Source organism: Centroberyx affinis, unplaced genomic scaffold (assembly GCF_046629955.1).
Source record: "Centroberyx affinis isolate AG114_WGS23_722 - 3 ecotype Tasmania unplaced genomic scaffold, CSIRO-AGI_Caff_v1 ptg004340l_1, whole genome shotgun sequence".
In the NCBI taxonomy this organism is placed as follows: Eukaryota; Metazoa; Chordata; class Actinopteri; order Beryciformes; family Berycidae; genus Centroberyx; species Centroberyx affinis.
In genome coordinates this window covers 257240-285068 of record NW_027282044.1, presented here as the reverse complement: position 1 = coordinate 285068, position 27829 = coordinate 257240, and the positions used below count along the sequence as shown (strand labels likewise).

At 42.8% G+C, this 27829-nt stretch overlaps 1 protein-coding gene across 2 annotated transcripts; it reads left to right on the top strand.

Moving 5' to 3' along the window:
* Nucleotides 1-118: 118 nt before the first annotated feature.
* Nucleotides 119-21396, top strand: wapla (WAPL cohesin release factor a). 2 transcript variants are annotated; one of them, XM_071543526.1, is made up of 20 exons: nt 119-393; nt 1141-1554; nt 2198-2954; nt 3370-3671; nt 4088-4218; nt 5091-5186; nt 5866-6027; nt 6758-6894; nt 8824-8935; nt 9886-10116; nt 12154-12265; nt 12446-12543; nt 12844-12920; nt 13884-14059; nt 14484-14599; nt 14778-15008; nt 15798-16002; nt 16665-16753; nt 17079-17174; nt 19166-21396. In XM_071543526.1, the coding sequence occupies exons 2-20, from the start codon at nt 1167-1169 to the stop codon at nt 19229-19231; spliced, it is 3582 nt and encodes a 1193-aa protein (XP_071399627.1). In that variant the 5' UTR covers nt 119-393; nt 1141-1166; the 3' UTR covers nt 19232-21396. The 2 variants fall into 2 exon arrangements, with proteins under 2 accessions (XP_071399627.1, XP_071399628.1); XM_071543527.1 differs by having other exon boundaries at nt 1121-1554.
* Nucleotides 21397-27829: the final 6433 nt, after the last annotated feature.

Genomic DNA, 27829 nt, shown 5'->3' with positions numbered 1-27829 from the left:
TCACGGTTGCTGGCACAACCAGTCGAAATCTCTCAGCACCGGAAAGCCTCCCTGCCGCTGATTGGCCAGTTCTCGTCTTGCGGCGAACGACACTCAAAGGTCTTGGCAGGGAACGAAGAGGGAGGGGAAATTTTAATGGCCGTCAGTGGCACTACAAAATGCAAAAAAGTCCGGATTATCCACAATATTTAGACTATACTACCCGCGGATGCGTTTAGACCACTTTTCTTTATTTCCAGGCGTTGTATTTAGAACAAATTCGGCTTAGTGATGTGTTTTTAGTGTTGTTTTTTGCAGCATTGAACGGACTTTACCCGCTTGGTTTGTGCGCGAGTGGAAGATCAGGCCTAGCCGGTTGGCTAGAGAACAAGCGGTTGTTCATCGGAGTTGAAGGTAAGAGTATGTTGCTGTTCTTTCGCACTCGCATCGTATTTGGATTTTTCAGTTTATCTCTGCGTAGTGATATAACTTGTTATATGTACATTGAGTTCGTCATATTTTATACACACAAACTGATTTCCGGTATTTGATATAATCAAATGTGGAATGTAAACAGAAGACTAACGTTAGCTAGCTTAGCATTGTCGTAGCTAACGGCTAACTTTACAGTAACTTTACAAGCAGGAGCAGGCCTAGCTGGAGTTAACGGGCGTAGGAGCTAGCCGTGTACGACGTTAGCTAACGTTAACTATGAAATCCTCCAATGTTAGCTAACTAGTAAAAATAAGTTCTAGTCTAATTTAAGTCTAGCTAGGTAACATTAGCTTTCTAAGTTGTTGCTCCAATATGACTGATAATGTTATCTGATCCATGCTATTAGGACTAGCAAGATAGCTATGCTAATTTGGTGGGCTAATGTCAGCTAACAACAGTTAATTAACAGAGTTAAATCTATCTGTTTTAGATAACATGATCGCATAGAACTAACCGCTTCGCTTATTGTTATAAAATCTGGTGGTAAATTATAGATTGTTGGTACATTTCCCCTTCAGGCAGAGATCCTGATGAAGTTGTGCTTTGAGTAACTTAACACTTGTAACGTTAACGTAGTTATTGTAACGACGCTAGTTAGGTACGTTTCTCTTCTCCGAGTAATAATATATAACTTATTTTTTTACAGTTGTCTTCCTCTGTCCACAGGGAATATGTAACATAAAGCAACCAACATGACATCCAGATTCGGTAAAACATACAACCGCAAGGGAGGAGAAGCTAATTCTAAATTTGAAGAGGTGTTTTCCAATAAAAAGCCCACTCTGACCACCAAATGGGGCGAGACCACCTACAAGGCTCAATTGGGAGCCAAAAGGCCTCTCTTAAAACCTGAAGTTCCTGAGCTCCCCAAGAGGCCCAGGCTTGAGGACAGTGATAGTGATGAAGACCCATTTGGGTTTGACAGTGATGATGAGTCCAAGACTGTAACTTCTCATAGTGCGTCCCAGTCTAAAGCAGATGAGGGGGATGTGACGAAGACAGCCTCAGTCCAGTGCAGTGGGACCACCACTGTTGTGGCCTCTGCACAGGGCGCTGCAGGCTCAACAGTCAAATTCACAAGTAAGTAATCGATATCAAAACTAATAATTGTAATGTTACAAAATCTTGAATGAGATAGCCTACTCCCTGTGCCTTACTGTGTTATACTTATGATTTGAGCATTGCTCATAGAAATGGCCTCTGTTATAGTGTTATGTATTTGGTTTCTTGTACCACTGGCAAAGCTTTTTGTGTTGAAACCAATGATACTCTTACCTGGAATAGTTAAGCCTGTCCAGCTGCCTTGTGTGCTTGGCACTAGAGGATGGAAGAAGCCTCACTTTCAACTGATGTCATTTCTGATTGTTCCTGACAGACTAAATATAAATCAGTGTTTACAGTTGCTGCAGAAGGCTATTTGTTTTCTCTCTGTTAAAAAGTCATGTGCATTACACAAGATCATGTATGTTCAATGATGAGAGTAACTTGTTGAAACCTGAATTCACTTTCAAAGGCACCACAGCATCAGATGTAGCTGCAGTGTTTTTAAGGAGCCCTCTCACTGGTTTCATGGGACAACAGTTAATTTACTACGTAGCTTAGCTGTCATTTTGTATTTTATCTCTGCCTATTAGTTTTATTGATAGTAGAGTTCCTGTCTGCATCCATGCAGGTACAATGTCAACTGTTTGATGTAACCACAGCAAATTTTCTCCGTTCACAGGCAAGCAAACATCTGAAGACAAAGCTGTAAAGAATAGTCAGTCCTGGTACAGAAGCACATCAGATAGCAACCAGCCGAAATCTGCAGCCGTGTCCTCCTTTTCAAAGACAATCCCCTCTGATGATAGGAACTCTGTAGGGACCCAGCAGTCCATATCCTCTTTCCCCAGTATAGGCGCCTCCCTTCATGGTAAAGATTCTACTGATGCACCAGGAGGTAGCAGAGACTCCCAGTCTTCTTACTCCCATGATGGACTCCCCTCTGAAGGGATGAAAAGTGCAGAGCAGGAGCCTCCCGCGGAGCCTCCAGCAGAACCAGTGGATAACATTCCCCCTTCTCCATTCACCCTCAGGGCCTCCAACTGTAAGATATACCGGCGGCCCGGTCGGTTTAACAAAACCTCCTCTGAATCTGCAGAAAACGACAATAGCAGCAGCAAGCCCCCTGAAACAGTGTGTGCCGAAGTGAAACCCAACAGTGTCTTTGTCGCGAGTGCAAGTAATACTGCTGCCAATGCTAACACAGCAGCCAAGCCGACAGCCAAGCCGGCAGCCAAGCCGGCAGCGGGCAGGGGCAGGGGGAGAGTACGGGACTACACGGTGCTGCACCCCTCTTGTCTGTCAGTGTGCAACGTCACCATCCAGGACTCCATGGAGCGCAGCATGGACGAGCTGGTTACCCCAGCTGCCCCTACTGACCTGGGAGAGGCAGGCCAGATGAAGAAGAAGTCAGACGTTCCGCCACCCAAACCCACTCGGTAAGATTCTGTGTTGTTTTCTCTTTCCCCTGTTCAATACAGTACAGTCAGTACATACAGGTCATTGTCATGCAAATTGAAATATAAAAGATGGTAGTCATTCGGTCTTGTCTTAATTGACTGATGTGCCTCACATTTTCATCAGAGTCCTTTTCTTTGTATCATCTTTGAGGAAACTCTTACTATTTCTTATCAGTTTTTTTAGTGTTGTGCTTCCTCCATCAGCTGTGACTTTCAAACTGTTCTCTGTACCCTGAGTTGTGCAATAGTTTCGATCCCTGCTTCTGAATCCAGTTGTTTTCTGTCATGTGTCTTTTCTTCAGTTTTCCTTGTTTCAGTTTTCCTGCAGCCTTCCTACAGTCTCAGTTAAGACTTGGTAAAAAAAACAAAAACATTCTTCTCTGTGTCTCCCCAGGTTCAGACCCACCCAGACAAAGACCAAGAAGGAGACCAAGCTGGAGTTCTTTGGCTTTGAAGACAAAGAGGACCATGGGGGCGAGGAGGGGTCAGAGGGCGCCATGGCGGGCAGCAGCAGCTACAAGATCAAGTACTTTGGCTTTGACGACCTGAGTGAGAGTGACAGTGATGAGGAGAGCTCCCAGGCCAAAGAGAAGAAGAAGGCCAAGAAGGCGGCAGCAGCCTTAGCCGCTCTGAGCTGCAGTGTGGACAGCCCCCATACCAGTGACTCGCAGGACAGCCAGGCCAGCAGCAATACAGGTGGGCTGGCCACTGTGCCATGGAGCCATGGTAAACTAAGTTACCTCAATTAAATTTTTGGTCATATTGTTATCTAGAGTTGTAGCATGCCTTCAGTCTACTGCAGAAACCTCTACACACTGGCATCTTTTCAGAAATTGGGAAATTGGATGGCATTCTAATTGATGTCAGTGTTTTGTTTTTATATTATACCATGTTCATGGGACATTTTCTACACATTCTGGATTGTGCCAATGGTCAGTTACAGTGTAGAAACGTTTATAATTCTCATTTGAAGTATACTGCATGCATTTTATTTTGCAGACAAATGTCAAAGCACCATACTCAGACTGTTATATAAAAGCTAACTCTAAAAATTAGTCCTATCCATTCACATACTGATGCTAATTCCTTGCACAATCTGGTCTCTCCAACAGATGCTTTTGACTTCTCTGATGACTCCAGCCCAGGGGCCACTGAGGGACAGAAGGGACGCTCAGGGAAGCCAAGCGACAAATCCAAGGACTTTGGCACCGGAGCCAAAAAGATCTTCAGTGGACCCAAAAAGGTTGGGGACCTAGCTAGCATTTGTCTGTGTGTTTCTCTGTCTGAATTCACCGTAAGCCATTTTTCTCCTTTATTTGGCATTAGCAATTTCTTTGAGTAATTGCCAGTTAGACTGTTTTGTAATTACACAGACTATGGTGTTGAGCAAGCAGTAATCTCTAATTATTACCTCTTGGTCAGGCTGATATTCATCTGTATGACTCAGCCTTGATTTGTGGTGTTTGCGTGGATCGTCTTCATTTGCAGTGCTGTGCTTTAGTTGGATAGTCTTGTGCAATGGCTTTGGGTTGTTTGTGATCTGTCCCTCTAATTCCCTGCGTTTACTGTTTTCAACTGACGGAATTACGTACATTGTCTTCATGTTATATAAATAACTCACACAATGTTTCATTCTCAAGGAATGTTTTGTTTTTTACTGCTATGGGACTATTGTGCTCCACACTGAGGCTGCTGTTGTCTCAGTCTCCCATCGTTGCACTCTGCAATATTTTTGTGTTTGTTTTGTAGTGCTTATTCACAGCAATAGCTTTAGCTTTGTGCTAGACTGTTTTATTGAGATCCATGTACAAGATCTTGCTGAAAGTCCAGTGTTTCCTTTTAGAATTTTTTTTTGTTGAGGTGGGGGGTGGTGAGAATTTGGGTTCTGCACCCAAGGATTGGTTGTTTGTTTGTTTGTTTGTTTATTATTGTGTTTACAAGATTTTAAGTTTTCCATGGTTGGGCCACTGCAGCTAAATGAATGTAAAGGATACACTGAGGTCATGTCAGTCTGGGAAAGGCTGCTGAATCCAAAAGGCTTTGAATCTGGTGCTATGTGTTGCTTCTGTTTAGCTTTACCAAACTGACTCTTTTAAAATTCTTGCTGTGTTCCAGTCCCCTGCTAAAGCTGTGTATAACGCTCGCCACTGGAACCAACCCGAGCCAGAAGAGATGCCTCCGCCTCCTCTGTCTCGATCTCAAACTGCTCCGGTAAGATATGGGTGTCTCAGTGGTTAGAAATTCCATACTGAAAAAGTTACCTCACTTCAGTTTTTGGTCATGTTGTGATGGAAGACTTATACCATGCCTTCAGTGTTATGCAGAAACCTCTACAAAAGGGCACCATGTCAGATTCCAATTGATGTCCATGGATTTTCGGTGTTCTCAACAATTTTCCAACACACAGTGAAACATGTTTGCATTTATTTTACCAATAAATGTAACAGCACTATGCACAGGGTGTTATAGGAAAGCTAATAACCAGTCCTATCCATTCACATTCAGATACCAGTTCCCTGCTGTCCGCAATCCAGTATATTGTTTGTTGCTCTCTTAGTGCTCCATTCTGTGTTAATTACTCTGTTTGTTTCTTTCTGTCTACATGGAGCCATTTTCTTCGACAAGGATTAAGCTGGGCTAACAGTCCGTGTAGAATTCCTGCATGGAAAGAAATGTTTGCGCAAAGACTAAGCTGATCAGTGTCTGGCAACTAGGATTTAAAAGTTGTTGTTAACTTTACACTACCTCATCTGACATCCACGTTAACAACCTATATTAAAGACTTGTGCGCCTAAGAGACTGTTCAGCTGTGGCAAATCTTCCAGACATGTCATTAAACAGATTTTGTTACTTCTCTATGAACCTCATTCCTCCGCCTCTTCCTCCTCAGGCCAGTTTATCAAGCGGCAGTAAGGACAGCAACTCCCACAAAGACGACGGCCTGTTCAAAGCCCCCCCACCACCGCCCAAAGTCATTAAGTCAGAGACCATCCCCACGCGACCCAACCAGGATATCGTCACGGCACTCAAATGCAGGAAGGAGCACAAGGAGGTGAGTCCGGGGCACGCTGCGAGATGTGGTGTTTTCAGACACTCTATTAAGCCACCACTACCAGGCGACGAGGGGAGGGGGGCATTCAATCTTTTGCAACTAAATGCTTATCTGTGTGTAGTTTTCACTGCATTTGTTTGCATGCTGTTATGAATTAATCTTTCTTCTCCTGCCCAGCAAAGCTGCTGTTATTCATTTCATACAGGTTTTAAAGGGTTAGTGTTCACTGGAGCATGCCGTTAAGCTTGCCATTGTTTATTTGAATCCCAGTATGGGTTGGGGGTAGCAATGATGAGTGTTGCTTTTCATTTAAGCCCTCCTACAGCTTGTGTCATTTGCAGATGGCTCTTTTGGCTCCAGATCAGGCAGTTAGCCATAGATCCCCTAAGGTAATATGGCTGCAGCTAAGCTGTCGCTACATACACTGGTGTTGTCTTAACCTCAGGTCCTGTCCTATGGCATGCTGAGTCCACACAGCAGGACTGTTGACACGCACACACGCATACAGTGTCACCGCTGATCAGGCCCTAACTCCCTAGACTGAGCTGTTATTGATGAAGGGTATTGGCACAGTCAGCTAATGCTGCTAATGGAACCAATAGACCAGAACTTTACAATCAAAGCACTTCTCACTATGTGTGTTTGTGTGCGTGTGCTGCGTCCATGGGTCTCTGGATCCATTGCACAGCATTGCAATTAAATGTGATTAACCCCAATCCCCTTCCACCAGCTATACACGGTGGTGCAGCATGTGAAGCACTTCAATGACGTGGTGGAGTTTGGAGAGAATCAAGAGTTCACAGATGACTTTGAATACCTGGAGACAGGGCTGAAGAGCAGCCAGCCACTCAACACAAGATGCCTTAGGTAAGAGGACAAACCACTTAGTACTGGCCTCCTGGTGGCAGGCTGTAAGGTGCTTGTCAAGTCTGCTCTGACTTTTTTGGTACAGGTGCACGATACAAATTTTTCATACCCGATATGAGTACTTCATTAAGTAGATGGGCAGATACATGCCACTCAATTATCATTCGTTTATGTCGCCTAGTATTAGCCCATTATAAAACAATTACAGGAGCAATTGCTTCACTTGATCAGAATATGCATGGGAAATTGTGTAACAGTCCGCAATCAAATAAAAGATGATGATAATAATAAAATAGAAAATTGGCAGAATATTCTTTTTCACCAATTGCAACAATTCAGTGTTTTCATGTTGGTTTGCCTTCCAGTGTCAAGCCAGTCCAAAAAAAAAAAAAGTACAGAATAAACCCCTATATTGATTTGAGTAATGCAAAGTACTTTAGTGAATATATTTAAGGGGAGGGAGGTGCTTCGCATCTCCACTCTCACCACTTCCAGTCACCTCATTTGGATCAGCTGGCACTTTGCTTCAGAGATCAAAGAATCACTACATGGCAGACATTTTTCCTACTGCTCGAAAAGTGTTTTATTGTGCCAAAGCGCAGCTCATTGAAGTATCGGCGTTGGGACAGTACATGGGAGCTGGATTGGCACAAATTCTGATACTACAGATACTATCGGCGCACCTATATTTTTTGCTATCTACTCCTCTCTGTCTGTCCTTTTCTCTTTGTACATTTCCCTCGTCTCTTTTGTGGTAATGTGGTATAGGGTTGGGCGATAGGACTTATATATCGGCGATTGGCTGAGTCCTTCGCCGGTTGATTTTTTTGGGCGATTTTTGTCATTTTATTTTGCTAATTTAATGGTAAATAATTAACCTGTCAAGAGCAATTCAAAGCGTGCGCGAATAGGAACTGGCAGTTGGAGTTGGGTCATATTATGTACGTTCTTGTTGCACTGATTTCTGACGAGTCTTTCACAAAACAGGGCAGTGAGTGACTAAATAACAATTAAGCCGTCTTTAGTGGTTGCTGTCCGATCGATTGGTTCTGAAAAGCAACGTCAATTCATAAATCATATTTGAGAACTAGACCAAAAGCTGTATGTGCAGTTGTGCACCCTGATCATTTAATAGCATAATATGTTATCCCCATCTGTTTGTTCATTTGGAGGCTGCAAGCGGAGGCGTCCTTCATCTGACACCATCGGACTCTTTTTCAAATAGTGTCGGACAGCCGTTCAATCTTTTGCCGGCACTACTCGTTTGCAAAGACGGCAAATTACTTCATTTAGGTCCTTCGGCTTGCCAGTTTCCTCCGGTTTAAAACCAGAATACTCCCAAATAGGGGATTTTGTATTATTTTTGGCAAGAGCTCTTCCATGATTGTTCGCTGAAAATGGCGTGTGGGGAGTGGGGGACTCCCCCGCCTATGACGCGCCGCACACACACCTGCGCGAATATATCGGCAATCGCCGGTTGATGGGCTGACGGTGGCCGGTTGGAAAATTTTAACATATCGCCCAACCCTAATGTGGCAAGATACTGTGGTTTTTCTCTACTCTACGATAAAACAGAAATACTGTTTAAAAAATACTGCCGTCCTACTGTGAAAAAGGGATCCGCTCAGGAGAGGCAACCTTTGTTTCAGTACTTGATCTGAAGCTGTAGCAATGTTTAATAGCAAGGAGAGTGGGGAATCCAGCCTCCTTGAGGATATTGTTCAGTCTTCAGACAGGGAGAACAAAGTGTAAAGAATCAAAATCTCAATCTGCAAATGGTGGTACGGATTTTAGAGAGGGCTGTGCCCCATAGTCTCATTCATCTTGGCTTTTGGAGTGAGACCTGAGAAAGATTTCTGTATTTACTTTGAAACACTGTATTTCCTTCCCTCCTCTCCCTCTCTGCTCCTCCCTCCCTCACTGCTCCAGTATAATCAGCCTGGCCACACGGTGTGCCATGCCCAGTTTCAGGATGCACCTGCGGGCCAGAGGGAAGGTGGCGCAGGTCTTCAAGATGCTCAGTGATGCTCCACAGCACCCGGTCAGTAAAACTCTTCTGTCACATACCTCTCTAGACTTACTTTAGATCATCTCCCTCAACTCTGAGTAATATTACCAAATGGACATTTAGAAATTTAGTGAAAATGGACAGATGGTAGAAATGTTTGCCAGTTTTAACTAATTGTTATTTTATTTGTTTCTTTCTTTCAAGTCTTAAAAGCCTTGAAAGGTCTTGAATACAGTTTCACAAGTCTTAAAAATTTAGGTTTTTCTTGGTGCACTACATTTCTAGTGAGAGATTTCCTTGGTTGTGCAACTGTTTGCGATGGCCTTAAAAAGGGCTTTTCACACAGCACTTAGCCCAGGGCTAAATGCTTCCTTAGCCCTGAGCTAACTTGTGTTTTAGCACTGGGCTAACAAAGGTTTCACACAGGTTTCCCAAAGTGGGAGAATCCCGACTAGCCCAGGGATAGCTGGCCCTGCTCCTGAGCAGGGTTATCCCCGACTCTTTGGGGTTATCCCCAGAAAATTGTTAGGGTTATCTGTTGGCTGTGTGCAAAGGGTTAGAAGACTTTTGTGTCAATTGTGTGTTGTCCAATCAAATCAAACTTCTCCTTCACAACGTTGCTAAGCAAAGATGTGTGGCATTCCGAGGCTAAAGTGTTTTAATTACCACAGAATATTCAGAAATGTAAGCCCTGGGCTAACCAGAATGCAGTGTGATTCATTAGCCCTAGGCTAAGATTTAGCCATGGGTGAAATGTTTGTGTGAAAAGGGGTTAAGCTAACCCTGGGCCAGCTGTTAGCCCAGGGTTAAGCTAACCCTAGGCTAAGCCTGTGCTGTGTGAAAAGCCTGTAGTCACCCTGGATACATTTTACCCATCCAGGTGTTCCCAACTAGTCCGGGGGAATCACACTGTTGACCTATGGAAGTTCTAGGGTACCTCCACCTCTTTGTAAAAGCCATTAGTTTCTCTCTTGTTCTTTCAGAACCTCGCTCTGTGCACAGCTGCCCTGATGTACATTCTGAGCCGGGATCGCCTTAACATGGACCTGGACAGGGCCTGCCTGGAGCTGATGATCCGGCTGCTGGAGCTGGAGCAGGACCACTCAGCCCAACCAGACCAGCTCACCGCTAAGGAGGTGGCAAAGGTCAAGGAGAAGATTAGGAAGCTGTGTGAGACGGTGCACAACAAGCACCTTGACCTGGAAAACATCACGGTGGGTTATCATCTAACAATAAAATTAACATATTAAATCAAAAGGCTTCTGCCTCTGGATATATCTTAGATTAAACTACAGTGCTACTTCTACTCTGAGTGGTTGTCTTAAACAAGCGGACCTGATAAACATTAATGTAGCTTTGTAATAAATGTTATCTTACTGAAAGAAACATTCTACATCAACCTAATTTGGCCTTGCATTGGCACCACTCTCCCTATTCCCCTCTCCCTGTTCCTAAGCTGTGTGGGTGTAACAAGCACCTGAACCTAGAGGAGATCATGTTGTTGTTATCTTTAAAAAAAATGGTTGCATGCAGATATACTTATCTTTGTGTCTGGAAAGCATCACAGTGTCAGGAAAAATGATGCCTTGAGTGGTCGTTGTTGTGAAGATAATGACAGTTGTAGCCATGGAGATCATGCTGTTTAATTGCATGTATGTGCTTCAGACACAATTTAGTGGGACTCAAATGAATTGATCCAATAAAGGCATTAGTTTGTTTGTGTTCCCTCGGCATAGAGATGGCACCATACCCACACTTGTTGCCTTGTACTTGTTATCAGCCATAGCTTGGTTACAAAGAGGCCAGAGTGTAGTCAATTGTAGTTTCAGTTAGGGCTGGGCAATATATCGATATTATATCGATATCGTGATATGAGACTAGATATTGTCTTAGATTTTGGATATCGTAATATCGTGATATGGCATAAGTGTTGTCTTTTCCTGGTTTTAAAGGTTGCATTACAGTAAAGTGATGTAATTTTCTGAAGTTACCAGACTGTTCTAGCTGCTCTATTGTTTGCCTTTACCCACTTAGTCATTATATCCACATTACTGATGATTATTTATCAAAAATCTCATTGTGTAAATATTTTGTAAAAACACCAATAGTCATCCCTACAATATTGTCGCAATATCGATATCGAGGTATTTGGTCAAAAATATTGTGATATTTGATTTTGTCCATATCGCCCAGCCCTACTTACAACTGAACATTTAGCCCACTTCATAGAAAATACCGAGATATATATTGTGTATCGCCATTCTGCCTAAAAATACCGAGATATGATTTTTGGTCCATATCGCCCAGCCCTAGTTTCAGTGTCGATATTTGTTATTGAACAAAGAAAATCAATTTTCACTGCTCCCATTCACACTCAGCCAGGGCAATATTATCTATCACAAACACAGCACACTACTGCACATAACCCAGCGACATATATTCCTACTGAACATCCACAATCGGATGCATTGCTTCATTAACGCTAGAATGTCAGATTTCTCTGAAATGAAAGGGTGTCAGAGTATGTATGCCAAATAGGAAAAAGCTCTAAAAGCAAAATGTGATTCATATCATTTATATTGTCACGGGCCTTGACCTAACATTGTAGAAATGTTCAACATGTCAATATTGAGTGCTCACAACCCGTATTAGACATAAACCATATTCTGTTATGACCTGTGTTGTACCTTTACTTGGTACTTGGACACTATGCGTTCTTCTCAAAATTCTATATGGTGTAGTGTGAGTTGTTGGAGCAGGTTGGTTGTGTTGCTTCCTGTTGTCACTACAACTGTCTTGACATTTTTTGCCAAGAAGCTCAGTTTGTGGTCCGTTCACTCTCCTGAATCCAAAATACCATCCAACAACTGATGTTGAATTCTTTCTCTGTACCAAATCATCGTATTTGTCACCAGCAACTGCCTCCCATTGTTGCCCTGCATCTCTCCTGTGCTGTTCTTGCTAATGGCTATCCTCTCAGTCTGACTATTCCATGCTGCCTCTCTAGCTTCTGACTGGTTAACAATTGATTGGCTATTATGTCAACATCAGCTGTGGATGTGGCTTCAATTGGTAGTGTGTGAAAGAGATTAATGACTTAAAGAAAATCACAGTCTCAAGCACATGTTCAAATCAGTTCCAATTTAAATTTGATTTATTGTGAGCCCTCAGGCATTAGCAGATGTACATCATGCTGTCTTTATAAGGGGTTGATGATGATGATGACGATGACGGTGTTGTTTCTGTTGCAGACGGGCCACTTGGCTATGGAGACACTGCTCTCTCTGACCTCCAAGAGAGCCGGGGACTGGTTCAAAGAAGAGCTACGGCTGCTGGGAGGCCTGGACCATATTGTAGACAAAGGTAGGTGTGTGGGAGGGCCATCTTGCTCATGTTACAGTACACAAGTGGGCATTTTGCAAGTGTCTGCATGTGTGTGTGGGCAGTGATCTAATTTTCCAGTGTTGTGTGTCACAGTATTGACCTTTAAGTAACTGTCAGGCTGCATAGTAACCAGGTGCCTATGTGTGTGTGTTGTCACAGTGAAAGAGTGTGTGCAGAACCTGAGCCAAGAGGATGACAAGGAGAACCTGGTGGCCTCCTTATGGGGGGCTGAGAGATGTCTGAGAGTGCTTGAGAGTGTAAGTACTGCGCTGTCAAGTTGGGTTTCCTCTCTCTCCAAAGTCATACAAGAGTGCCACTCAAGGACAAGAGTAATTGAGCACCGAGCAAACTGAATTGGATGGTGAATTTTGCCCTTATCTGATGAAACGCTTTGTTTAAAATGTTCAGTGTGTCCTGTTACTTTCTGTCTTGAAGTGTCCTTGATCAAATATATTTGAACTCCTCATTTCCCTTTTCTTCGCGCCCCTTTTTTCTCCTGTCACTTACTTTCCTTGACCTTTATTCCTTTATCGTCAATCTTTCTCTTCTGCCAACAGGTGACAGTACAGAACCCAGAGAACCAGGGTTACCTGATCGCCTACAAAGACTCACAACTCATTGTCTCCTCTGCTAGGTGAGAACCAGACAGCTTGGAGCTATAACCGTTGACTGGACACTGAAATGTACAGAGCCATAGATTAATATAGCAGTAATAGTTCTTTATTCAGCTTAGCGTCATACCTATTGTATCATCATTGTACCCATCACATTAAACAATGTCGTTAGGGGTATTATGGCTTTTATAAAACAATTACCAACATGTCTATTTACTGAAAAAAAATCTTCAAATTAGTATAGCACACATAGGAATAAAAAACAGTAGAAAATAACATAGCTCCCTGGGTACTGCAAGAGTTGGCATAGCAGCCAATAAAGAATGGTAAGCTGTACTTAATGGGAATTACCAGCACAGTTGGAACGTGTCTTTGACCACTCATATTGCTTGGCTGTTGAATTCGAGTAAAATATACAAGAACAGGCTGTCTGCTCTTTTTTGGTGGAACAATACAACCATTAACAAAGGAATAAAACACCTAATATACAGCATTTCTCCTAGACGTGGTTGTAGAATGTTACTACTGTGGCAAAATGTAATGAATCTGTTTATCTGGCTAAGAAATGCTGCCGTGCAGTCACCATGTTCCAATGTCTGGGTCTCTTCTGCCAATATGCAACCCTCGGTTTATATTCCTGTACTGGTGGGCACTCACTGTGTGTCAGGATTGTGTCAAATAAAGCTCAGTGACCTTATGTCGCCTCCTGTAAGCAAAACCTCATCTGATTACTATGATAATCTAATCTCTGTTCTGTCTTCTTCAATCTTCTCTGTCTCTCTTCATGCTCCATCTCAATCTCCCTTGGTCTTTTTGTCTTATCTGTCTCCATCTACCCTTCATCATTCAATCTCCTCTACTTCTCTTCCTGGTCTCTCTGTCACCCTTGTTCTCTCTGTCCCTCTGTCTCTGTTCTCCCATTTTTCTTTCACTTTGCTCTTTACCTTCTCTCTTCCTCCATCTCTTTTTCTTTGCTTCTCCAGTGGCTTGCGGTACTGTGAGGATATGATCCAGCGCTACAGCAGGGCGCTGAACAACAGCTCCCTGTCATCGACGGGCGCAGCACTGCCCCACTGCAGCTTCAGTAACGTGGGCAAGGCTGTGGAGGACTGCATGAGGGCTATTATAGGAGTGCTGCTCAACCTTACCCATGACAACGGTGCGTCATTATTAATGATGACTTTAAAGTCCCCATGAAATTAACTCCCGTTACTTTTACTTCCTGGAAAACACAATATCTTTGGTGGTGACCTCATGCTGCACTATTTTGCGTAAATTTAAGTTTCTAACCAATAAAACTGTCAGATTTTTTAGCAATCCCGCCCCTACACACCCCTCCCATCAAATAAAATAGCCTTTCTGTTGGTTTAGACTTTTGAATGATCCCTCACTGTATTATGCCCCGCCCCAACATCCTGTTTCAACTGGAAAAGCATCAAATTCAGGAAGTAAAGATGCCATTTTATGGGGTCTTTTAAGATCCTGCCATGCCTTGTATCTCTATGCAAGGAAATCTTTGGGTGTTAAGCAGGTGTGTTGACTAGGAGAAGAGGTGAATAACATAATTTTTTTTTTGTCTGCAGAGTGGGGAAGCACCAAGACAGGAGAGCAGGAACAGCTGATAGTAACAGCTCTGAGCTGTGTCCTTCGGGTGCCACGCTACATCCCCCAGGAGCAGCGCTTTGACGTGCGAGTACTGGTAAGGACCTCAAAAAAAAAAGAAGGAACAGCTAGGGGGAGCTGTGTGATAGGGACTGAAGTTAAAAGAATATCCTAACAGCATGTCTCTTTGCTCTGTGTGTGTGTGTATGTGTGCCTGCCTGCCTCCGTATGTGTACGTGTGTTCTTGCGTGTGTGTCTCCTGTTCTTTGCACCAGGGCCTGGGCCTACTAATTAACCTTGTGGAGTACAGTGCCAGGAACCGCCACTATCTGGTGGACATGGAGTACAATGTCACCGACAGCTGCCTGGAAGACAGCCTGCTCCAACCTGCTGACCCAACACAACCGGGGACAGAGGGGGAGTCGGCGCCGCCATGCCCAGCCGAGACCCAGGGAGACGGGGATGATAAGCCCAAGTCCCCGGGTGCCCTGGCTGCCCTGGTGAAGGTAGGAGTTGTACCAGGACTCATTAATGAATATTTTAACAGACATTGACTGAGATTTTTTTTTTCTTGACTGCAAGGGAGCTTTTCATTATTTCCTTTGAAGTTAGATTGTGAACAGAGGCAGTTAGTGATGAGCAGTCATAAGGATAAGTGCTTGCAAAAGTTAATTTTCAAACATATGGCCCTATCTGAACAGGTGAACCAGTGTATTAAAAGTTTGACTATCACCCTGGCAAATTAATATATGGGTAATAACATTGCTATAATGTAAAATTCTCCCCTGTTCTCCATAGCCTACTGCACAACCATTGGCGGTATCCATCTGTTTCAGACTTTACATTTACAGTTACAAGTTGAGCGCTGAGGAAGCTAGTGTACAACAAAGTACACCAAATAGTGGACGTGAATTTGATGATGACAATGATATCTTGTTGTGACTAGTTTTAACTTTGTTATTGATATTGCTATAATCAAACCAGCTCCTTGTCCAACTGACTCAATAGATGGTGCATGCACCTTTCTGACAACATGATTATAACTGTTGAGAATACATGAGTGATTAAGTTTGAAATGACCTTTGCCTGTCAGGGTTTAAAGGTCTTGTTTCCAGCTCTACTGTGTTGTCATACCCGCCCAGTTTCTGACCTCGCCAGAAGGGATACCTTGGCTACCTTGCTTGCTGACTCCATTCCTTTACTCCCTTTGAATTATTAAAAAGCTGCTGTGTTCCTCTGCTCCAGATAAGTTTGTGAATGGATGTGACATCTGTCTGTGTCTCTCCACATCCCAGTTCTTCCTGGAGAGAGAGCGGGCTGCCATCCTGGCTGAGGCCAAGACTGACGACCTCATCAGCGAGGCGCCCAAGCCGGCGCTGGACCAGAGCGGAGAGTGGCAGGAGACGTCGGGAGAGATCCAGTGGGTGGCATCCGAAAACAACAACGACAGCCAGAACGAGAAGAAAGAGGAGGAGGATGAGGAGTTGGACCTAAATAAAGGTAAAGCAGTTTGTGAGTGTGTGAATTGTGTGTGCATGTAAGAGCTGTTCGGTTGTGGCTAAAATGATAATTCGGGTAATTTTGATTAAATTATTATTAAATTATTGATACAGTTATTTGTCTAATATGTGGAACAAGTTTATTACCCTTTTACCCCCTGTTTAAGACATCTGTTTTCTAAATGGCATGTGATATATCTATCTAATCTGTTTTATTTAATCTATTTTATCTAATCTATTTTATTTATGTAATCGATCTAGTCTAATGGTGCTGTGCAGACTGTCTGGCCTATAATAATACACACTGTGGAGAAAATCTTTGAAGCAGGGCAAATTCTAAGCATTAGCATGAAGTGCTGAAAAAACTCAGAAGTTACATAAAACTGTATCTTTGTGTCACAATCAAATAGCAACAATATGATGGGTGAATTTCTCACCCACAGTACAGACTGTTATGTAATTCTGCAGTAAATCATAGCTACAAAGAAAAGTGCCTTTCCGATGGGGGGTGCTAGGGCAAAGTCCTTCTCATAGGGAAATTTTCCAACCAAATTTGTATCTGTTCAGCAGTTCTCAACACCAAAGTCTGAAACCTTCCCCTCCAAAAGAAGCAGTATGACTAATTCTGAATCTTTGCTTCTCCCCTGTGTGTGTATATTGTAGCTCTGCAGCACGCAGGCAAGCATATGGAGGACAGCATTGTAGCTTCCTACACCGCTCTGCTGCTGGGCTGCCTCTGCCAGGGCAGCCAGGTGAGACTAACACACACACACACACACACACACACACACACACACACACACACACCCCAAAATAGTTAAATATTACCAGAATGTACCAGACCCTTACGATACATGATTGATTCTAGAGTACCATAAATAGTAGCTTTCTTTACTCTCGATCATGTTGCTCCTTTGTATTGTGTATAGTTAGTCTGGTATAGTTTTGAGGCATAAAATTGTGATGTGTGACTCTAACTCAAACAATTAAAAGCTAACAATTTCCAGCAAACAGTTTTTTCTCTTCTTGAAGATATTCATATGTTTCTACTCCTTCCATTCTGCCCCCCCCCCACAGATCAATGTGACTACTGTGAGGGAGAACCTGCCTAAAGGGGATTTCTCCATCATGACAGAAATGCTGAAGAAGTTCTTGAACTTCATGAACCTCACTGTGAGTATCTCTGTTTTTCCCTCTGTCATCAGCATGTATGTTGGTGATAAAAGATGATTAAAAGAAATGTTGAATTTGAGCCAGAATGATTTTGGAGTGTGAAATTATATTTTACTTTTGAGAGGAAAAAAAAGCAAGTCAGCTCTGGCTAGGGCAGGGTGACACTTCTACTTTTTTAATACTAGTCTAACATTTTCCTTTGAAGATGTAAATGTATCATCTCTGTAAATTATTGAATTAAATAGAGAATACCATCTAATGAATCAAACTGTTGTTGACAATACGCATAATGATGGCGTTAAGGATGCTTGGGGAGACAGGGTCAAACGAAATTGGAAAAGCCTCCCTCCAACAATGTACAGCAATAGCTACCAAGGGTAAAAGGGCTCACATGGGAGAGATTGGAGGAGGCTAGACTGACCGATCCTAAAAGGATCTGGATGGCTTTTATGGCTGGTGGCTAATTGAAAAATAACAATCATGTTCTGTAGGTTAGCTCTTCCTTGGATGGCACAGGGGTAAAATAAAGAAAAACAAAATGTGGAAAAGGGTCAGACTGACGTCTGAAGCAAGCTAATAGAAAAGAGGTAGCGCTGCGTGTTTGAGTTGGACTCGATATTGCATGGCATTTGGTTGCATTTCGCTTTGCTACAATATAAAATATGTCATCTTTATCGTCTTCTCTTCTAGCATTGTGGAAATATCATCGGTAAATGCGCAGTGAAGAGCTTGTTTTGACTGGGGTTCAGTTGCATAGGGGTAGCACGTCACTTTGCAGTAAAGCTGAATACAACAACGTTGATAGCGATAGGCTGAGATAAGAGCAACGATAAAAGGGATTTTTCCTGTGCTATATTTATTGAACTAAAAATAAAAGTATTGAAATGTGGCGCCGGAGGGCCTAACATTTTGTAAACACTTAACACATTTCAGTACCCATCCCTAGCTCAGGCAATGCTTAGTGCAAATTGTATCGAAGTTTCCATCACCCAATATTTGAGTTTAATTGGACACACTGACCAGAGAGACGTTATATTTAAGGGGGTCATTTGTGCAACAGCGTGAACAAACTTTGTACATGTTTTGCGGAACAGTGATGGCACCAGAGCACTTTTCCCTTTTGTTTAAAATATAATTGCAGCTTCCTGCAGTCTGAAAATTGCAAATGCATTTTTTCCTTAAAATTACAGCCCTTCCCTTCAAACGTACATTCAGCTCCCCACTGAAGAAATGTTGGAATGTGAAAGGAAAGGGAAGGTTTTATTTTCTGTTTATTTCAGTTATGAAAGGATGGAGGAGTGCGTAACGTCTGAAGCAGCTTTAAAGAGCAATATATATGATAAGGCTGTCTGACTATTGCTCTTCTAAACTGTCTCTCCAGCCGTTGAATGCGTACACAGGGCGTGATGGAAAGTCACATAAAAAATGCTTTAAAGTGCAAGTTCAAGAGAAGACTGTCCTCTGTCCTAGTTAGAGCTTTCCACAGACTAAATTCATTCCTTAACCTCCAACTCACCTACATATCAATACAACAACACAAACCTAAGCCTTACCCAAAAGAGGTAACAACACCTCTTAGATGTTCTGAAATCACTGTAAAGCACAGTCTGTTGTGGCAGATTGCTTTTATATAACCATTGTAATGCAAATGTTCAATTAATACTTTGTTTTTAATCAGGATTAATTAAATGTTATTCTTTCACCAAGCAGTGTAGGTCTAGTACCGATATGAGTTGTTATTTGTAGTTCATGCATTAATATTAAAATTAGCTGTTACACGGTCACAGGTTTGCATTCATCAGATATTTTACAACGGCTTGGAATGTGACTCACCCTGTCAGTAAATGACGCCTTTTCAAGTGAACAGAAGCCAAAATGTCCTCAAAAATCCTCACTGTCTGGGCCTCTAGCTGGTCCTCACAACTGTAGTGATACAAGCATGGACACTCAACTTGTTTTTGTTTTCTCTCGTTTTCTCTCTCCATACACAGTGCGCAATGGGCACCACAGGACAGAAGTCCATCTCGCGGGTCATCGACTACCTGGAGCACTGTTAACAGACAGCCAGACAGCTAACTCGCGTTCTGACTGCACATCAGAGGGACTCCAGACTATTCTGGCGCCCGTGTCCCGACAGAAGCCACAAAGGGTCATTGGAGGCTCACCACTGTCCCCTTGACTTCGTCTGATCACTCTGAATTTTTAGTCACCTATAAAGGCATACACTGATGTGCGTGTACACACATACACACACACACACTCAAATACAAAAAGTCTCAGCAGCTTCTGGAGCACAGCCTGAACCAAAGCCCTGCTAGCTAACAGATGCAGATCCCTTCAGTCAGTTCCGTTAAACTAATGCCACATACAGAGTCAGATAAGTACTAGATTCATCCTCAGGTAACTGGGAATCAGGCAGAGGCGAGGCGAGATGAGAGACCAAATCTTGCAAGTCTCTAAATATCTATCTATGGAATGTCAAATTTGAAGATGGACTCATTGCGCACCTCTTCTTTAATGTCCCAGAGGGTTGAGAGCCCTAACAGACATCTGGCCTCCGAAGTGGAGTCCTCTCTCCACTGCGAGGTTCAGATTCCTGGTCGCAACAGTAATGCTTAGCAGGAGTGTGAACTTCTAAATCAAATTTTATGGATCATTACATTTTAATCTCTCCTTGTCCACATTGAAGCCAAGGGTGAAATCATTGATTAACATGAAAAACATGAATCATTTTCATGGATGTCAGAATGATGTCTCTATGTAAACTTGTGTGGAATGATTTGAATGCATAAATCCATTTACCTACATGTTTGCAATTGGCTTGCGATGGATATTAAGGGAAAGAGAATATGTTTAAGCTTTGATTTATCTGTACTGATCGTGCCCTTTATCTTTGTAAGGTGTGCAAGGTAGCAAGTCACAAGATGGGCATCCTCTGTTTTTAGACTTTTTGTTTTCCTTTGAGGGTTTTTTTTTTGTAGTTTTTCTGTTTGTTTTTTAATTAATTAGTTTTAAAAGAAATCAGCAGGTCTGCGTGACATGTCAAGTTTTATTTTTTTTTTTATTGGACTGATAATGGCACTTGGAAATGAAATGCTAATATGAATTTTTGGATGCTTTTTTTTTTTCTCCTCCTCGCCCATTATCAATTTGGAAATATATTGGTATATTTAGAGTATTTAAATTTCAATTAATTCAGCATTATGTAATTATGCATTTAAACTTATTGGTATAACAGATGTGATGGAGTACTCAAGAAATTGAGGGTTGAGTTTCCTTTTGAATTAGCAATGAAGTTAATTTTGATTTTAACGTATTTAATTTAATGCTTTCGCTTCCTTTGTAAATGCAATGTCTTGACCTGACGACATGTGACATGCCACTTCTGTCTGGAGATTTCGCATCACGTTTCATTATGATATATCCCATGTGACACAGCTCAGTGGCTGGGCATAGTGTATTACAGAACCTGCTGTATTGTGGTTTGGGCTGAAACCCATGTGTGATGTCTCAAAATTTAATCCAAACTGCTACATATATAAAAAAAATAGGAAATGTCATTTTTATATTCATGTTAATAGACATGGGTGTTTTTCTTCTGATGGCTTCATGTTTCTGTATGTCCAGCCACTTCCAGCTGTACGTCTTTACTATCGTTGCATCATGATGTGTCAGTGTTGGACAACCCTCATTAAGCCCCCATTTATTTATCCTGTCGTGGTGTCATTTTACCGATACTGATGCACCTGAACCTTTTGAACACATCTGTCTGTTAAAGCAGCAATGTCTTGTACTGCTCATGTACGATCACTGATTGAATGACAGCCATACCTATATAAGCAGATTACTTTAGTTTTATCTGGTTTGTAGGGCTGCAGTGAACATAACTAACGTGTTTACTGTAAATGAATTACTTTGCAAAATCTGGTCTTGAATGGAATTTTAGAATGTAAATACTCCTGTACATAGTGGTTAATGGACATTTAAAATGCTTAGACTACTTTTTTCCCGAAGCTGATATTTTTATTTTATACAATATTTCTGAGTTGTCATTTGGAAAAAGAAAAAAAAAAATCCCCCGCAGGAAGAGAAAAAAAAATGTTTGTACCAGTTTCAAGGACATTGTCTTTGGTTACATGTAAATAGTTGTATCTCAAAAAGAAAAAAAAGTTGCTACTTTCAGTACACTCCCCATGTGTCTGTTTCTTCCATTGTTTAAACAGCGGGAATGCATCCGGTCTTTTGTTTCCAGGCTTGTAACTTGGGCTTTTATGTATTCAGTGCTATGGGAGGTAAACACTTTACCAAACAGAAGTAATGTTTAGTTTGGTATTGCTATTCATGCGTATAGCAACCACTGAATGCTTGACTGTGTATTGTACCGTGTGTTTCTCTTTGTTTCCGTAGCCCTATGAGGCTACAAGTGAACACTTTCTCAGAGAGATAATGTGTGTGTGTACGTGAGTGAGAGAGAGAGTGTGTGTGTCTGTGTCTGTCCCCTCCCCTTTCTGTTTCTTTCTCCTCCCTGACAAACTCGCTGGGATGGAGTGAGAGTCCAAAGCATGGTCTGTATACTTAACAGCACTCAGCAGTGACAGTTTGTGGACAAGGCCCCACGGCTTGACTGACTGCTGCATAATGGAAACAAAGGATTCTTGTTGCTGTTGCTACCACAGACTCTTAAACCAACAAATCGCTAGGGGAGCCTGGGGAGCGTGGTGAAATAGTATCTGGCACCCCCTGATCCCATGCACGCGACAGCTGTGTCAACCGCGATACGACGAGCAGAGACGAAAAACAAACCCCGCGTCTGGAAATGTCAGAACTTGACAAGATGGGGTAACAAGTTTGGTGAACGGTGCACAAACATGTAATTATGTCTGTTCGTCTCCCCGCCCAGTGCGCAGATATATGATTAGAGGATCGGGGTGCTACAATCAAATAAATTCACAAGAGCAAGAATCTTGTACGTGCTTGACAGGCATCTTCGCCTTTCATCCCCTCCCATACATTATACATGCTACAGTTCTCCAATGTAGGCAATGGCATCAAAGACGGCACATTTTCCCTGTGATGATCAGTGCCAAGGATGTAGATGAAGAGTAAACATGAAGAGAAAAGGATTGGCCAGGATTTCCTATAGGCTAATGAGATTGATGCAATGTCCCCCACTGAGAAAATGCGAGGGAGGGAAGGTGGAAGGCAGGATGAGGGAGAAGGGATGCAGAGCACAGGGGATTAACATTGTTTCCCACCTGTCAATCAGACACCTCTCCGCCGAGCTGCACAGCCTAAGGGGGAGAACTACAATGCAATTCTCCAGCTTCGCCATGTTCATCCTTCCATCTCCCTCTGTCTCTGGCCACGTATTTCCCTGTGTAGCTTCCAAATCTCTGTCAATCTTGGCTTGACTCATTTATTTTTTCAGTCTCACCCTCCCCTGTTCCCCTATTGCCTCTTCTTCTTTAACAACCTGTTGTCTCCCAGTGTGTGTATATATTTCTTGTCTTTGGCCAGATTAACACAGGCAGAAATTAGCCGTTTAACCCCCATGTGACTCGCATCAGATATTTTTTCCCCATGTTTTACTTGAAAAGATTGGATGGGTAATGCAGGTTTCACCATCTCATTTTGTAAAGCCGTCTCACTTGTCGATCTGTCAATCTACCTGCTGTTTCCTACGAAGACAGAATGATAGGAGGCCTTCACGCCACTAGGTGGCGTGAGTACTCAGCCGTTGGCCGTAATGCCTCAATGGTCGAAGTGGTAAACCCTATGCACACACCCACACAGATCTCTGTGTACTTCTACACACACACACACACACACACACACACACACACACACACACATTGGAGTACATGGACACACACACACACACACAAACACACAAGTATCCTCTCATCAGTGGTGCTTCCTACTGATTTCCCCTCAAGCTGTTATAACTCTGCCATTTTTGGAGAGACAAACATCCTCGTCTCACTGAAGCAGTAACGCGCGCACACACACACACTCACGCACGCACACACCCTGGACAATAGTGAAACATTTATGAAGAGGCGCAGTAGTTATTTTGCTGACCATCACCGCCATCATTCAGTAAATTTAAATCAAGCTGTCACACCGCAGTACCACACACACCACACATGTACCAACACATGAAACACAATCAAAACATGAATAACCGTGTTTCTTTCAAATATAAAATCTGTTAAATTGGCAGAGCTTATGCATGCTGGAGTGCTCTTGATGACAGCTGCGTAGGAGAAGACTTGAAAAAGACTCCCACAAACTGTCTTTTATACTTTCAGGGAAAAAACACATTTTATTCACATTACAGCATTTCAAATGTATGCTTCACAAAAATATGTTTTATTTCTTCATGTTAAACATCAAGGCTACTCTCCCCTACTCCCTCGATGTCTGAATTCACCCTTGTACTGTAAATAAATGATATGCACGATTAACGGGAATACTTTGGCACAGAGAAACGCAATCTGAAAAACCCAGGACTGGCGCTCCTTTTTTCTAAGGTCTACTCTTCAATTTGTATGTCAGGAAAGATTAAGTTAGAGAGTAAACAGTAAAGCTGAAAAATGAGTATTATCTTGGAACAGCAGGAGAACCTACAACCAACCCCAAGAATAACGTCAACAGAATGAAGAACTTTGCTCTTGACCACAGTGCTGACTGGTGATAGAGCCAGTGTTCAATGATTTGTGTGCAAGGCCAAGGATTATTTTGCTTTTACCGCAAAGGATTTATTCAAACTGTTTGTCCACTAGTGCCACGCTATCCTGCTCTCAGAGCAGACCGGGCTCTGTAGCTTAAATGGATGCTGTGTGGGATCTTTCACTGTTGTCTTGTTTACACACACACACACACACACACACACACACACACACACATTTACACGCAGGCACCCAGGCATACGCAAAAATACACACAGAGAGGCATACAAACCCCCAGCAATAAAAGCAGTGAATGTAGACACAACAACAGTACACATGCACAGCGACAAAAACAGAAACAGAAACACACAGCAATATAAGAAGTGCACACTGCACACACACAACAACAACAACAAACCTAGTACACACTCGTATTCCCTCCCTCTGCTGTCCACACATACACAGGTAGCTCCTCTTTTTTAATCTCACCCTTTAAATCATTGAGTGGCGGGGCAGAAAGACTCACTCGCCCATCTGTATTCCTGGGTGTGCGTGACCTGCACTCTTAACGGATGGGCTTTGTGTCCAGGGGCGAGCCAGATGAGGAGCAGAGAGCAGAGGAGCAGAGCGGCAGTACTACTATCTCACACCGCCTCTCCTCCTCGCTATCCTGCACCTCTGGGCTCAGTCAGCCTGCTTTCAGTCTGCGGTGGTAGGGTGGAGGTTTGGGTGTGAGACTCAAACTGTGCACGTACATGGAGTAGGGCAGCTGTGTGTGTGTGTGTGTGTGTGTGTGTGTGTGTGAGTGTGTGTGTGTGTGTAAAGGGGACTGGAGGGTGTTAATTTGAGATGAACAGCATTACAAGCTCCTTCAACCGATCCCAGTGGAAAGACCTGGGTCAACCGCACAGAGAATGATGTGTTTGCATAGCAAAACAGGCAGCGCCGCACACACACACACACACACACACACACACACACACACACACACTCATACGCGCACTCACACACAAATCCTTGCATGCCTAAACTTGTAATGCAAAAACATATATGCATACACACACAGTAAAGTTCACGCAGGGCGCACACACACACACACACACCCCCTCAGAATACACATTTATAAATCAGTGGCTGGAAAAGAACCTTTTCTCTGTTTTTCTTTATTATGATACCAGCAGTCTTTTAAATTGAGTTTTTTTTTTCTTTTTTTACACAACTGACTCCAATGTTTGTTGCTCTGAAGAGAGGCTAAGTGTGTGGGTTGAGTTGTAGGAATGTTATGGGGAGCTCAGGGAGACTCGCTCTTTCACAGCGTGTCTGTGTGTGTGTGTGTGTGTGAGTGTGCGTGCTGGTTCTGTGTATTAGATCAAGAAAGAGAGAGAGAAATTTGTTCAACACACCACAGATATACAGAAATAATACATTTATAGCAATTAGCCAGCTACCCAGGCAGCTTGTTCCCACACAATCAAAATGTCAAGTCAGAGCCAACATTTGGAGTAGAAATATATCCAACTAGTGAATTCAGTAGGCAGACCGCAGCAGGTTTATGTCAGTGTGGTTATTTTTGGTAATGTGGCTCTTGTAGATTGTTTTTGTTTTGGTAGTGTTGTTAGGGATGTTGGGGTTGACGTCTGAGATAGAAACCTATATATATGTAGATAGATAGATAGATAGATAGATAGATAGATAGATAGATAGATAGATAGATATTGTAGATAGATAGATAGATAGGCCTTTCAATGGGATTATGAGTACATATGAGCGAGAGACTAGGGTTTATAAGGTAATGACTGTTGCATATGTATAGTTTAATTGTTTGGCAAGGTGTATTTTGAGGGTAGCATATAGTTTGAATGGGTGGGATGTAATTTGTGAGTCAGTTATTGTGTAACAGGTGGCACTGATAGGCAACTGACTGGAAACTGAAACCATGATTTCATAGCTACCTGATACACAATTTGACCACTGTCTGTCTTCATAAACAACTGAGGTAAACCTACCGTACTGAAACACTGCAATCCAAACGTTCGTCCTTGTCTCAGCACTTAGAGATCAAGGGTAGCTGACAACCCAACACCAAATAAACAACCATGGATTTGGAAAAACAAAGATTCTCAATTGAACCCTCAATGAAATCAGTGAAAGCAGGAACACGAGACCAAACAAACGGCCTGGGACTTGGATAAGCGACACAAAGTTTCCAATTACAAATCTGTGGAACTAGTGCCTACTAGCTGAAACTAGCGCCTACTAATTGAAATCAAACTTCAAGATACTCAATTTAAATTAGCTAAACCAGAATCTGAGATCCTCGCATGCCTAGCTATCACATTTCCCTACACAGTATGAGATGGTAAACACACCACAGTCCACAGCTTTTGTCCCAGGAGGTGTACGTTACCAGGACTGCAGCCTTTAAATGTATGTTTATTGTCCTTTTTCTCCTAAAAAAGTCCATACATCTGTACCAATAAAAAGTCTTTTTTCTGTATTTTTTCTGTTAAAAACATCACATACACGATTGATGAAATGCATACGTGACGAAGAAGGGCAATCTCTTCGCTGCAGCGGCCATCTTTCACTCCACCACTCTCTCCGTCTCTTTTTCTGCGCCGTGTCAAATGGTTTCTCACATCCTGGTCTCTCTTTCTCTGTCTGTCTCTGTGTCTCTCGCGCTCCGCTCCGTTGTGTTCTTTCCTATCTCCAATGTATTTCCCTCTTGCTTGGCCTGGCTGGTTTTGTTACTGGGGATCTAAGTGATTAAGTGCCAGTGTGAAACATTTGAGGGCGTGCCAGCCCAACTAGCGAAGACCCCTGTGGCTTCAGCGCCCTTGGAAAAGCAAGCACAACACAAGCCTCTAAATGGAGCTTGAAGACCCCTACTTTCCGATCTAATGGTCCCTGTGATACATCCCCTGAGGCCGGCGCTCAGCTAGGCAAAACTTTAGAGTGCAGCGCTGAAAGATGACAAGGCGAACAGGGCTTTCAATAGCCTACTGAAGCTGCATTTGAAGCCAGAGTTTTAGTTGGATTATGCATTAGCAGAGCCAATACCTCAAAGATGCCATTGCCCTTACAGCAAGATATTTCACAAGCACAGAAAGAAAGCCAACTCACTAAAGGTGCAATGTCATACATCAAGGTGTGTGGAAAAAAAAAGAAAAGCATAGTACAAAAGGAAAAAATAGCTGTGTCAGACAATGCTACTTCAAGCGGCAGATTTTTTTTAGGGGGGGAAGGAAGTACAACAGACCTGAAAGACCTGGTATTTGCATTATCTTGCATAATTGAATCTCTGAGTAATTCGGAGGGAATTAATATTAATCCTTTCCTCTGGCAGGGTGCCCCGTGAGGCTGTAGAGCCTGGGGGGAGAACAGAGAGACACACCGGGGAGAACATGCCAAGATCCTCTTCAAGTAGAACATCCAGCATCATAGGGAAGGTGGCTAGCTGCTGCTTTGAGGGGTTTTGACTTACGAGCCACAGAGAGCCTGGTCTCTGAGGGGGATGAGAAAAAGTAAAACTTAACACCATTCTCCATAAATCTAGAGCATTATTAGCTTCATAGGACTGAGCTGTGTTACAAATGACTCAGAGTAAGCCGGGTATCTGATTGCTGTGGAATTCCATGAAGATGCAAAATGTAGGCTATGGATTTTGATGAAGATTTAATTGCATTTAGATGAGGTGGTTGGAATGCTGCTGCTTATCTGATGGTGCTGCAGATTTATGACGGCAGAGCCTCATGTCCTCCGTTTGTGGCTTCTGTGCGAATGCTCACCTTGGATTATGGCACAAAGGATTGCAATACCAAATCCTGTGCAATGGTAAATGCTCACACAGAACCAGTTTTGTGACTGCTGCGTTACCACAGCGCCACAGCACTAATGCACTATGGTCTGTGGAGGGAATGAGATTTTCTAAAGATTTGGGTGTAGTAAAGGAAATGTGTCAAGGAAATCGGGGAGTGTCACCAT

What these genes read in the sequence shown, in the direction of transcription:
- wapla (XM_071543526.1), top strand. Translation starts at nt 1,167, where the DNA reads ATGACATCCAGATTCGGTAAAACATACAACCGCAAGGGAGGAGAAGCT. An exon ending in GCCTCTGCCAGGGCAGCCAG is followed by an intron (nt 16,754 to 17,078) that starts GTGAGACTAACA and finishes CCCCCCCCACAG; the next exon opens with ATCAATGTGACTACTGTGAG. An exon ending in TGAACTTCATGAACCTCACT is followed by an intron (nt 17,175 to 19,165) that starts GTGAGTATCTCT and finishes CTCCATACACAG; the next exon opens with TGCGCAATGGGCACCACAGG.